This window comes from Siphateles boraxobius, unplaced genomic scaffold, assembly GCF_051911475.1.
Source record: "Siphateles boraxobius isolate OS27281-9 unplaced genomic scaffold, OSU_SipBor_1 41, whole genome shotgun sequence".
NCBI classification, from domain to species: Eukaryota; Metazoa; Chordata; class Actinopteri; order Cypriniformes; family Leuciscidae; genus Siphateles; species Siphateles boraxobius.
Window position 1 is genome coordinate 34,303,486 of NW_027509042.1, and position 14,019 is coordinate 34,317,504.

General features: G+C 36.5%; 1 protein-coding gene across 2 annotated transcripts; it reads right to left on the bottom strand.

The window, feature by feature from the left end:
• Positions 1-1,518: 1,518 nt before the first annotated feature.
• On the bottom strand, positions 1,519-11,742 carry zbedx (zinc finger BED-type containing X). Of its 2 annotated transcripts, XM_077199212.1 has the most exons (3): positions 11,341-11,742; positions 9,331-9,591; positions 1,519-3,702 (listed from the first exon to the last, which is right to left on the bottom strand). In XM_077199212.1, exons 1-3 carry the CDS (start codon positions 11,506-11,508, stop codon positions 1,981-1,983), a joined length of 2,151 nt encoding a protein of 716 aa, XP_077055327.1. In that variant the 5' UTR covers positions 11,509-11,742; the 3' UTR covers positions 1,519-1,980. The 2 variants fall into 2 exon arrangements, with proteins under 2 accessions (XP_077055327.1, XP_077055328.1); XM_077199213.1 differs by lacking the exon at positions 9,331-9,591 and having other exon boundaries at positions 11,341-11,739.
• Between the last annotated feature and the right edge of the window lie 2,277 nt (positions 11,743-14,019).

Below are 14,019 nucleotides of genomic sequence, written 5' to 3' on the forward strand. Positions count from 1 at the left end.
AAACGTGCCAAAAGTGTAAGCGCTGAAAAATGGAAGTCAGAGGAATAGAGATCCTATTTATTTTGCGTTAGCATGAAGCTGCAGTTTCACAATACATGAATTACACTTACAAATAACAGAAACATTCTGCAAATCTTTTTTTCTTACACTTGAAAGGTGATTTACACCTTTACAAATCTTTTCTTGTGCATGCAAATTTGATTTACGCTTGCAATCTTATGTAGTACACTTTCACAAATCTTACCCTGCACATGCGATTCTTTATGGCATTATATACCTTCATAAGAACAGGATTCACCAAAAGATCTTACTTTTAAACGGTAAACTTTAAAATGGTAGTGGATCATGGTTTCCACAAAAATATTAAGCAGCACAACTGTTTTCAACAGTAAAAGTAAGAAGAAATCAGTAGATTAATTTCTGATTGATCATGTGACACTGAAGTATTTGGCTACTAAAAATTCAGCTTTGACATCACAGGAATAAATTGAATTTTAACATATTTAAATAATTATAAGAATTCTTATTAATATTTCACAATATTTCGGTTTTCTCTGTATTTTCCATAAAATAAATGCAGCCTTGTGAGCATAAGACTTCTTTTAAAAACATTAAAAAATCCTTACAAGCCCCATGAAGCTGTAGTTTAGTGATTCTAAAAACAGCTGCACAGAGGGATTTTCTCAAATTGTTCCTACAATTTAGCTGCCAATGTTTCATAAAATAAGCACACAGCAACACAAATTGATTAATTTATAACAAACAAAAATCATTCTGCCAAGCAATGTAGTTCTTCAGCGATGTTTAGCAGATTGCGAAGTAACACACCGAGATCATTACCTGTTCGTTTCTTATAACCGGTATAACTGGTATTGCTCGCAGTACTGTTCTTGCATACGGCAGCTCTCATAAACTGCAAGTACTCTCTCGTCCCGGTTTGAGATATGCCTGGGATATCAATTTTTTAACAAAATGAATCTCACATATAGGCAAACTCCTTGTTCTTAAATAAGTGCTTGTGAATCATGGGAACTAAAAAATTGGTTAAATGTAATAAAAAATAAATGTTTTTTTCAGACTTAGGGAATTTTATTTATTATTCATCAGAAAAGATCTATGAAAGAAGCTCAGCCTCTGGATTTTAATGTCACGTTGCTTCCGAACATTATTTAGATTGTTATTCTTCAAAATATTTGTCAATGGTGGCTAATGAATCAGAAGACTTGAATATTCCTATTTCCACATTGAAAAATGCAGTGGATAAGATCAGGGATGTCAAACTTCTTAAACATTAAAGGTCAAAACAATTAAATAGTCCAATATAAAGCATATCCTCTATCCCAAAAGAACAAGTTAAAGAAATACACAACTTAAGGCTGTGTTAGTGGGGTTTTACCACAGATAAAAACACAGATTAGCAGCCTAAAACCCACATAATCATGGTAAAATCACTATGTGTGTTTTTAATTGTCTTCTTGCTCTCACAAAATTGCAGAAACCATTAAATAAGAGGCCAAATGTTCAAAAACACTTTTATTAGTAATGAGAATCAGAATAAACAGTTCCTCCACCAAGTGATATAGTTTGTTTACAGTTGCTAAGCAATGTAGCAACTTGTTGCATTAATGTGTGGTTACAGTAATGCTTTAAAGTATTTTACAACAGCTCTGAACATGACTTAAATCTTAATTTAGAGTAAGCTATAGTCTTATCCATCTAAATTATTCAATGACTACCATGTTCTAAGAACAGTTCTAGAACCACTAGTCCAAACTTTAAAAGTAACACATTTCTTTGTTTAAACAATTTATTTACTACGAAATAAATGTTTTCCAAATTGTATTTGGTGGCACATGCATTTGTTTGGAATAGTTGTAATATTTTGGGGGGTGGTAGGGGGAGACAGACGTATATCCTATGAACTATACAAAAAAAATTAAGTTTATTTTACAATAAACATCAGCAAAGTTACTCCATGAATTACTCCAAAGCAGTGGTGATTTTGCTGTTGTAACGTAAAAGGAGTACACGCTCAAAATGTTCATCTGAGAGATGATTTCCTTTTGGGGTCACAGCATTGGCCCCATTGCTAAAGAGCTGTTGTACTGGGGAACTTGAGGGCAAAGTTGTGTTGAACTTGATGAACACTTTTTTCACACCTGGAAATTCATTTAGGCATTTCAGATCTTTGTTTGTGCCCTGGAGATACAGCCATACCTCTTCTGCTGCTTCCCTCTTACCACTTTTGTTGCCAGAACTTCCAGGTCCATACGAGAAGAATTCATCCTCATGAACAGAGCCTCCATTGGTCTCGGTTTCTTCAGTCCCTTGGTCTGCCTGTACTACCTCAGTGATCAACTGTGCCCGAAGAGCTTCCCTCTCATCTTCTGGTAACCACCACAATCTAAATTGTGGCATGGTGGCTGTAGCCAATCTGGCATCAGAACTGTCAAATACCTGCTTGAAGCCAGAGTCAATTGCCTTAACGGTGTCCTCAATGACCTTGGAGAAAAGGCGGGTGTTTGCTGCCTTCTCCTCAAGCTTCCTTTTCAGGGTCAACAACGTTGGTATCACGATACCAAGGAAACACTTTTCTTCTCCCTGCAAAAGGTCAAGCGCAAAAGCCACTGGTTTAAAGACATCTGTATATTCTGTGAGATACGCAGTTTCATCAGGTGTAAAACCAGAGACACCCAATGCTTCAGTCAATTCGTTGAGCTGTGAATCAGTAAGTGACATCAGTTTGTTAACGGCATAGTATTCTGAGCTCCACTTATTCAGGCAAGGTACTGTGATTGTCATTTTTGCAATAGATTCCATTGCCTCAGTAGCTTCCGTAGAGGAATGGGTCTTGTGCCATATCGCTGCACACTTTGCAGTTGCGCTACTGTGCAGTTTACCTGACGTTCCCTTTGAGACAGCATTTGCTAAATCCTTTGATGCAATCAAGTTCAATGTTTGGGCAGCACACCTTTGGTGGGGTGGTAAGAAATAACTCAGAAAGAAGTCTCCACCCATTTCTCCATCACAAAGAATACTGCCCAAATCCTCAAAACGACTGTCCTCCACTTCTTGGTCGTCCTCAGATGAGAACTCTTTAAAAGCTTTCACGAAATTGTTACCATTGTCAGTGACAGTGGCCTGAACTTTGCTCTCAATGTTATAGGAAGAGTGAATTTCTTGAATTTTAGCTATAATGGTTTCACAAGTGTAGCTGATAGGGATTCTTGTGCAGGCAAGAGCAGCAGACTTCCTTTCGAGATTGTCCTCAAGCCAGTGACAAGTCATTCCGAAATAACTTCTGTCCTGCACAGACCATATGTCAGCAGTTGTACACAATGTCTGTACTTTGTCGAGTTTTGCTTTTATCTCCCCTTTCATTTTATCAAATGCTACATCAAGCCTGGTGATAAAAGCGTTTCGGCTCATGACTTTTTTGCCTCTGCTTAATGCTTCAATCAACTTTCTGAAGCCAGGTTGCTCTAGAATTGAAATGGGTTGCACATCCTCCACGATAAAATTAAAAACCAGTGCATTTAGCCTGGATTGTGTTTGATAATAAATGGTGGGATCGGCCTTAGCATCTTTTGCTTCACATGATTCTTCCGTTTGATTTTCCAAAATGCTTGGTCCATAATTGCTTGGTCCATCACTGCTTTGTGCATCCCTTATTCTCTTCCTACACGGCACAGAATGCTTTCTCTGGAGGACAAAGAAAAATTAAAACAAGACATTTATTTTCTTTGCTTAAACTTGGTGAAACCAAGACACATGAAACACTTTAAAACATTAACTGATAGGTATGTCTTGCCCTAGAAGATGAAAGAATTCATTATTTTTCATTTAAAAAGGTCTTTTGGAACTTATTTCTTCTAGGCTTGAAAACAATAACAAATTAATGTCCTATAATGGACACAAGTCCTTCTTGAACTGTTTTTATCAATACAATAAAAGTCAATGGGGCTCAATTCTATTTTGGCCCCAGTGGCTTAAATTGTATAGTCAAAACTAGTGATGTCCCGAGCCATCTATGGATCAGTATCAGGGCTGATTAAGCTTTTTTTATTATATATATTTTTTTTTTTTAAATGTTCAGTATAGGCTATCCTAAGCCCGATCCTTTATTTTACGTAAGCTGTAATGCAGTGGCTACATGGACCTTTAAGTCGGTTTGCCAACCGCCATTAAAGGGAAAAGAAGCTCAAATGTGCGTGACACGCAAGAACCAATGAGGTCTGTTCTTGCTAGCGCTGTGCAATTAATCGAAATAGTAATAAAATCGTGATGTGAGCATGTGTGATTTCTCAACCGCAGAAAGCACGATTTTTCCAGCAGCCCCCCGAGGACCGTTCACATGTCGTGTCTTTCACACGCTCAAGTTCATTATTTTAAATGTTATTTAATTTTTTTCAGGTGTCTACACCGCAGCGAGAAAAAAATCTCAACTTTTCAGAATGCCGCAAGTGCACCGCAGGTCATGTGACAAGAACCAACCTATCAGCTGATCCTTTCCATAACAACCTCGAAAGCTCAGCCAAGATGGATGAAAAGCTGATCATAGCTGTAAAGGGCGGGGTTTTTTTATTGCACGTCTCCATAAATATATGTAGTAGTAGAGCTAATGCAAGGGCTGGAAATCCATTTATCCTTTGCTGAAACTTCTTCGTCTTCATGGAGAACGTGGCTTATGATTGCTTAGTAACAGCAGACACATCTGGAATGCAAGCGCTTTTGAAAAGAGGAGAAAGCGGCTCAGCTGGCATTTTCCAAGTATGTATAACTGCAGACTGGAGATCTCCAAAAATGGTGTGTGAACTTCAAAAGTGGACAGAACCTCCGAAATGGGGCGGTTTCGCCACGCGCAGAGACTTTCACCATTGGCTCTGGCTTCAGCCAATTGTCACAGAGCTCATGGCCAGTGGCATTCGGACTGAAGTTTACGACAAAAACTTGAGCCGTCTCAGCCCAGCACGTGGGAAAATTTTACTCTATCACTGTGTTCAAAGCTACAGGGGTGTCCCGGATTCGCAGATTCGTGGGGAAGGAGGGGGTTGTGACACTGAGTGCAACTAAAAAGGTCCCATTGTACGGTGAGGTCCGGTTGGGGAGTTACGGATCTGCCCGTCTCAGCGATCTCATATCGCATGCAGTCTATTTCACTGGTTAAAGGGGAACTATGCAGTTTTTTTTTAGCTTAACTGAACAGCTTTGGAGTTATTGGAATGGTTAAATGACTTTTTTCGGGTATAATGATGACCGTCTCGTGTAGGAAATCAGCACTGTAGAATCCTCCGTGGTGCAGAGTTTGTGCTAAACTGGATTGGTGGAAAAAAAAAATCATGCATGCGTGTCATGTGCCTATCTGCCAATGAAAGGAAGCCATGCCTTATTTTGGAGCTCCCACCCCTATTTAGAGATCTCTAGGCTGCAGTTATACGGCCATGTGCAATCTGAATGCAGCACGCAAGAACAGAACACAGTGGGATTATCGAATGACAAGGAAGAAACAGGTAAGGAGAATTCAGTGCAGGATAAGGACAAAAAAAAATCAAGATCTGTGGTTTGGGAATATTTTGGATACAGGAGAGATGATGTATCAGAGCCAGGTAAGCCAGGCAACATGTTCAGCGCAAGTCTGTCATATAGGCTACATAAGATTATAACTACTGCAAAAGAATGTTGTGAATTCTTTGTTTGTCCATGTTTTGTGCCGTTACGAGAAAAGCGCATCCACAACAGAGTAAGGCTGTAGTTATACACTAAATCTCACGATACGATAAGATACACGATATTCAGCTCATGAAACGATATATATCACGATATTCAGCCAACGATATGATTTGATATAATTCGATACACTTACATAATTTTCTGAAAGATTTAAAGGGGACAGAGTGATTTTGGTGACATCTTGTGAGTGTTCCATTTACTTGGATTGAATTATTTGAACTGAAAACTAAAAACTTGATTTACACGATATATGTCTCTGACTGGACAAGTTTGAGTTATTCATTGAAAAGTTGTGAGTGCCTTTTGTTGTTTGATTCACATTAATGGCTCCATCGTCAGCAGGTTACTAGACGGTGCCCCTTTAAGACCGAGTGCGGATCTAATAGGTGACTGATGCACCATCATTTTCTACCAACTATTTACGTCCATTTAAGACATAAACTGTTCAAGTGAATAAACTGTGTTTCAGTGAATAAACTGTGTTTCAGTGAATCTCAGAGCTGGTCATTTTGTATATTATTATGTATATTTGATAGTTTAGATGCGCACATGAAGCCCAAAGTTAAGTAGGCCTAGCCTATACTTTTCTTGTTTTGTTGCAGTCCATTTCAGAGCGCGTGTCATCTTGTGAACAGCGTCTCTTACGCGGATTTTTGTGCTTTTAATCACTCTTTTAATGATTAAACGCGTCTGCAATTTAGCACCAGTAGAGAATGCATTTTACAACAATCACCGATCGTGCTGATTCCGTGCTGCGAATAGCAAAATTGCATCACAGACAAATGGTTTAATATTATTATACATAGAACTGGCTGGCGAGATAAACATGTTCAAGATTACGTCTTTATATCAATAACAAATAGTAGGCTACGTGTATTTTCTATTTTCTCCAGTACCGACAGCAGAACCGAAAACGTCCGAGCTTTAAAGCGAACGGGGGTAAACACGGGGGATTTGAATGGGACTTATGTATCGATACTCGTGGCTTAAAAATCGATACTTTCTTGGGAAAAAAAATATTGATTTATATTGCAGAATCTTTAAAATTGCTCAGCCTTATAACAGAGTTACGCCTTCGTGACTATTTTTTGTATATCCGATTAATCACATATATGATGCGTTTGGGTAAGAAAATAAATGCTGTAAAAGAGCGCTTCAGTTTACCATCTTTAGCTTTAGCGCGCGGTCAAACAGTAATGCACAACGTTAACCACTATGATTGAGAATGTTATATTACATAAAATTATAAAGAGAACACTTCTAAAACACTGAATTATTTGGAGTTAGTTGCCTTATTTCAGCACGTTGTTACAGAAAGAGTGCGGCCACAACAGGAGTAACACATTCTGACTACGTAACTTAAAGGAGCATTGCGTAGGTTCTGAAATTTCTTACCGTTACTGACACCAGTGGCTGTTAGAGAAACTGCAGCCAGTCTCATGCTCGCTCTCGGTGCGACCACATCAACCAGAGAGTTGTAACTATGTCTTACCTTTGCAGTAAAAAGAAAGCAAACTCCGGTCTGTTTTATACCCGCCACTTTATTTTGGCCGAACTAGATAAGGCTTTTATTTATTTTTTTAAACTTACGAGGAGTTTCCGTGGGTGTCTGGATTGTGCTGGAGGCTGGCCGCTTCTTTCCGTCCGCAGAGTCCATTTGAAACACTAACGTTACTTACTGCTAGCGATTGCCGAATGTAAGCCCAAGTAGATGAGAACGCGAATGACGTCACATTTTGTGAATTTTCGCGCCAATTTGGACCCGACTCCTCCACACACAATTGAGCCTACAGGCTGATAGAGGCAACCGTGGTGGACATTAAGGTGTCATTCTTTCTATTACATTATGGTTGGCTCATAAATGTATAAATGAAAACTCTATCTTAAAGATTTTTTTTTAAGTAAAAAGCTACGCAATGCTCCTTTAATTCAATTTCACTTGAGCATTTTTATTTTCATTTTTTGCAGATTTAAGTTGTAATATTATGTTTATGTTGCATACATATCTGATTAATTTTACATAGGATGTGTTTGGTTAAGTTAATTTAGTGCTGGTAAAGCACTCCAGTTTACCAGTGTGATCACTGATCATCTTTAACTTCATCGCACGCAGCTCAACTTGCAATGCACATAAATGACTATGATTGGGACTGTCATATAACCTACATAACATTATAAAGAGAACACTATTTACAAAACGTAGTGAATTCTTTGTGTTTAGTTGCCATGTTTAGTTGCCATGTGTCAGCATTGTTACGAGAAGAGCACATCCACAACAGGATCACACATTCTGCAAGCATGTAGAGTTCACTTGTGCATTAGCATCATTTTGTGCATTTAAGTTATATGTTTATGTAGTATAAATATGATTAATCTCATATAAGACTGTTAATTTAGCTCTGCAGCTTGAGCGCACACACTGCTTTTATTTGAAAAAGTAATATTAATTTAAGATGTTTCTTTTTCAAAAAAAAACTTCATTCATTATTAATAACTTGCATTTTCATAAACAATATGGTTTAATTAAAATAATTTCATTATTGTCTGTGCTTAGGGGCTGTTTACAAGACACCGCTTTCAATTAAAAACATAAAAACTTCTTATGGCCATTCATTTACACGATAACAGCGTTTTGGGTGCCTGAAAACGCAAACTTTTGAAAATGGGTTTTTGAAAACGGTCTCTGTGTAAACAACAAAAACATGAATCTCTGAAGACGATGACGTCATGCACATGCGTATTACGTGTTCAGTCTATAGTGTCTATAGCAGAATACAGTATTTTTAGTCGTTTCAGCGGATCCGTGTAAATAGGGATTCGTTTTGACAATGGTGTCGTCTGTACGCCGAAAACTTAAAGGAAAAATTTCTCAACTTTAAGCATATCGTTGTCGTGTAAACGTACCCTTAGACTATTCCATTATTTATCCATGGCACACCCATTTTTAATTTTTTATACGCGTGTAGTCCAATGACCTGTTTGCATTACTATTATTTTTATAAAGAAATTTGCATTTGCCCCATTTTTACATTTGAGTCCCTGTCCCCGAGAAACTCTCTGCACGGCCAATACATTAGATTGATTTTAATAACTTAATTGTACTGGAAGTTGTACACCAAGCACTAGGAAATTACAAGTATCGGATCGGGACTCTGTATCCGCAGATACTTAATATTCAATGACTCAGGACATCCCTACTCAAAACATTCTTCACAATATCTTTTGTGTTTCACAGACAAAAGTAACTTATACAGGTTTGGAACAACATCAGGATGAGTAAAGGATGACAATTGTTTTTGGGTGAACTATCCTTTAAAATGTTGGACAAAGTGGGACAGTAGCTTTCAGGCCAGCTGATCTAGAAATGTAACGGTATGAGATCTTCACGGTACAATATAACACGATTATACACTTGATGTTTTTTTTTTTATGTTGCCCTATAGTAATGTTGCATTTAGGGCTTACAGAATGCACCAACATAATGTTGACCTACCAAAAAATTATTAATTTCAAAACCTGAAGTGTATTCCATTTGCTTATGTATTTTATGAAAGGCGGTCTACAATTTATTAGTTGTCGATTTATAGTATTGTCACTTACATTCATCTTTGCAAATTCCTTGGGGTGGTGGTCACGGAGATGGTGCATCATGTTTGAAGTGTTGCCCGCCCGTGCCGACACTTTTTTCCGACACATTCTACAAACTGGATAACCATCAACAATGATGGTGCCTCCTGGGTCTTTTAAATACCCAAAATACTCCCAGACAGCGGACTTCAGCCGCTTGGGTGGGAGAAAAAGAGGCTCAGGCTCCGACATTTCGATGTGCTGCCGTTTGCGCATCTGGCAAGGTGAGTGACACTTAAATGAAAGAGGAGAAAGTCGTAATTTAGACATTTATGATTCTCTTAATTAAACGTATAGTGAACAGTAAAATGTCTTATTTTGATTTAATTCAAAATAAAAACCCTAACTCGTGTTACAATAACGTCTTTATTTAAAACCGTGTACCGTAAAACCGTCATACCATTACATTGCTAGTATGAACAGATAAAGTGCTTTGATGAATAATAATAAATCAATCATCACACTGTTAGGAATGAACATGTCTCAAACCATGCCATTGAAAATTTAGCTGTGTCTAAAATCACCCCAATCCCATGTATTGTGCATTATTTAGGGTGGAGATTATCCAGTGCACCTTTTCAATCCCGTAAAGCTCTACTACAACATACATGGTTAAATGGATAGTTCACCTAGAAAATAAAATTCTGTCATTATTTACTCACCCTCAAGTTGTTCCAAAACCATACACTTCTTTCCTTTCCTGAGCACAAAACCAGGTATTTTGAAGAATGTCAGTAACCACATGTATTGTGACATTGACCTCCACAGTATTTCTTTTCCCAATCCTTTGGAAGTCAATGGGGCCCCATCAACTGTTTGGTTACCCATATTCTTCAAAATATCTTCTTTTGTGTTCATCAGAAGAAAGAAATTCATACAGGTTTGGAAAAACTTCAGGGTGAGTAGGCTAAATGATGACAATTTTCATTTTTGGGTGAACTATCCTTTAAACTATACAAACATTTGAATACTGATTGTATTAATTAGTAACAGGGAGGGGGATACGTTATACTAAGGCCTATATAAACAATTCTGCAAAGTAATGTTTCATTTCCTCTTTTATAAATCAAAGTTGTCTGAATTCACTCTCCAATTTTCATTCACCCCTTTCTAGTGTAGTGGATTATAAGACTTTCACTAAATAAGAGATAGGGGACTATTTTGGACACAACATACAACAAAGTTGTAGATAGCCCGCCTTAAAAACATTACTAACCAATCCCACCTTCGAACTGCCGTCCGCCATTTTCTCAGACGAGCTTTTGCTTTTCTATTTTTAATATAATAAGTCTAACGTTACCGAGGATATGCATGTTTCTAAGTCTTAGACTATATTTTACAAGCATACAGTAAGATGGAGTTGTTGGATATTTTATAATTGTAACACAAGCGGCATTTCCTTCTGTAAAGCACAATAAACAAACCGTGAAACGTACACGCGGTATTACCCCTCATTCACAAATTAACACGTATTAACTTGCGTCAAAAACATTTTATAAAGTGTAAACAAGCCTTACAAACCTTTTATCTATATGTTAGAGTCGAAACTACCGAGTTTGCGAATAGTAAATGCGATATCAAATGAAGCTTTCTCATTCCATCACTGGATCTATTGTACGTTATTACTAGCGGGTAATTTAGCACCCAACTTAACACTTTTTAATAGAATAAATTTGTTGGCTACAAACTCAAAACCACTCCCACTTTTGTTGATTCTGTCCCCACGTTTCGCTTGAAACTTTGCATGAAAAGCATTTAAAGTAAAACCAGCGCCTACCTGTATTTATAAGTCACAAAATTATATTATCTCGTGCATCCTTGTATTCACATATAGAAATGTAACAAAAGCTTTAATCTGTGCTCGATCGCGAATCTACCAAAAACAGTCTACTTTTGCATATTCGCTCCACAAACTCATGGGGTTATACACAGTATAAAACAGCAATCTTTGGATGTTAAAATTGAGAAAACACGCAAATGTACCTCCAAATGCTTCTTTAGATTAGATGTAGAGTCCCTCGCAGTGGACAAGATGTTGATCTTTGGAAGGCAGAGGTTGCACTGAACGGTTATGTTTCTCCCTCTTGTATCCCTGAACGTGAAGTGGTGTCTGTGCATCCAGTGGTCAAAAGCTGTTCGAGTCCGCTCCATCTTCACACGAGGCTCCGGCGAGGTAAAGCTCTTTTAAAACGAAAGAGCAAAAACAGTAAATTATTTTTGCTGTTTACTATTTAATCGTGTAATTAAAAAAATATATATATATCCTATTATATTTGCAGACTCTTGGTTTTTGTAATCTAATTACGTAATCCAAATATCGTGTAGTCCGTTACTACCAAACAACAACAGACAAATTTCTTCTCTCTTCCGTTTGCTGTTTCCGGCGGAGGACAAACTAAAATAGTTCATTACCACCACCTTCTGCTAGCATGGAGTAAAGACACTATACCTGGTTCTGATCCTTCTCATGTCTGCTTCTCATGCACAAGCACACACACCACAAACTTCATTGAGAATCTGTGTCTCATTTTGTGCTCTCTGCATTTGTCAGCCACATATGTCATTGAAGATGTCTCATTTCAGAAAAATAACTATTATAAAATTGACTGTTATCCTCATGAGTTGTAAATTACACTAACTTCTTTCTTATTTTGGAATATAATGGGTAGGCGTACTCTACCTTTTTTGTGTGTTGGGGGGAGAACGGGGAAAAAAGAAACCGCAAACAGATATTAATTATGGTACACGAAAACTCATCATATTTATTCAAAAAAGAAGTACATTTTCTATTATCAATTATTCTTAGTGATTTGATATTTTACTTCACATAAGACATCTTTAAAAGTAGGAATTTTCTTAAGAAACCTTTGTTTGTGAAAGTAAAACTTTGCCACAAGGATAATAAATTTAACAGTAGATTCTAAAGATTTGTTTGGGTTTTCAAAAAGACAAATTACATAATGTGTAGATTACCGTTCATATTAACTTTAGAAAAACAATAAGAGCTCAAATCATTCCAGGAAATTTATGAAACATTACAAGAGATTTTTCATTCTTACAGAAGGAGCATGTCAGCTCAATCACAGTATTTGGACAATCGTGCATTACAAGGGAATTATGCAGAATTTTAAAATGCATGTAAACCAATTTCCAGGCTAACAGAGCTTGTTGATGAAATCTAGCCAATTTAATGGGTAATTTACCAGTGGAGTAAATACATTTAATCAAAAAAGAAAGGCCACCTACCCTTTTAAATGCATTATGAGGGATTCTGACCCAAGCAAGCATCTCTTCAACCAATTAATTTTGAATGTATTGTTAGTATCATCAAAGTTCAGGACTTCAAGACCCCCCTCACTCCTTTTGTTTGCTAGCACACATATACACACACACATATATATATATATATATATATATATATATATATATATATATATATATATATATATATATATATATATTATCTATGTATTATTCAAAATAAAATCAATATATTATAAATATTTTGATTAACTAATGCTAAAGACAGGGAAGGGTACACAAATCTGGATAATCCATTTTTTTTGGATAAAAAGACTCTGCCTAAAATTGACAGATCTCTTTGTAGCCAACTAAAATATATTTTGTTTTGGATAGTCGTGGAGAAAAATTCAGAAACGGTCTACTAATTACATTTTTCTTTATATGAATACCCAAATATTTAACTTCATTTATAAATGGTATATTTTCAAATTCATTTTCTACATTGTCAAATAAGCAAATAATTGCACACTTGGATAAATTAAGTTTGAGTCCAGAAGCATTAGAGAAAGCATTAATTGTAGTTAAGACATGGAGAAACTTGCTCTTTATCTTTTAAGAATAAAGTGGTATCATCTGCTAATTGTGAGATTCGAATCTCAATTGGATAATGTTTCTACAACCAATAAAAATGAGCTTAAAGGGCAACCCTGTCTTATTCCGCGAAGAATAGGAAACCTTGGTGATGTTCGTGAATTTAAAATTATACAGCTTACAATATCTTTGTATAACATTTGGACAACGTTAATAAAATTGGATGGGAATCGAAAAGCCTCTAAAGAGCTTATAAGTGACTGGTGCTCTACAGTGTCGAAGGCCTTATAAAAATCAAAGAATAAAATAATTGCATCAGACTCAATTTCTTCTTTATAATCAATAAGATCCAGAACAAGTCGAGTATTATGATATATATAATATTTCGTAAAGCCAGTCTGCCCTATACTTTTCTGAAAAAAGACAGCCTTCATGACGTATATGACCCACAAATGCGACCCTATATCAAAATATATTATAGCAAACTATAAAACAAATGCTTTAATAAACAAAATCTACATTTGGGTGTTTCTTTAACTATAGGCAATTGGCCTTGTTGATTTTAAGAATAATTTTTTTTTAAACAATCACGTGTTTTTCCAATAACAATATGATACTATATCCACTACTATATCAGCTCTGTTAATAATGTACACTCCAGGAACTGTGACAATAGTTGGATTGTGTTACTCTCTATTGCTCAACACTTCTAATAACTTTTGTCTTTTGCAACTTCCTGCAATGAAGTTATATTGTGGAATGTTCACTGACCCCACAACACTCACAAAGCCCTGTTAAATTTTCAGTGAGAAACACAAATTAAGATAT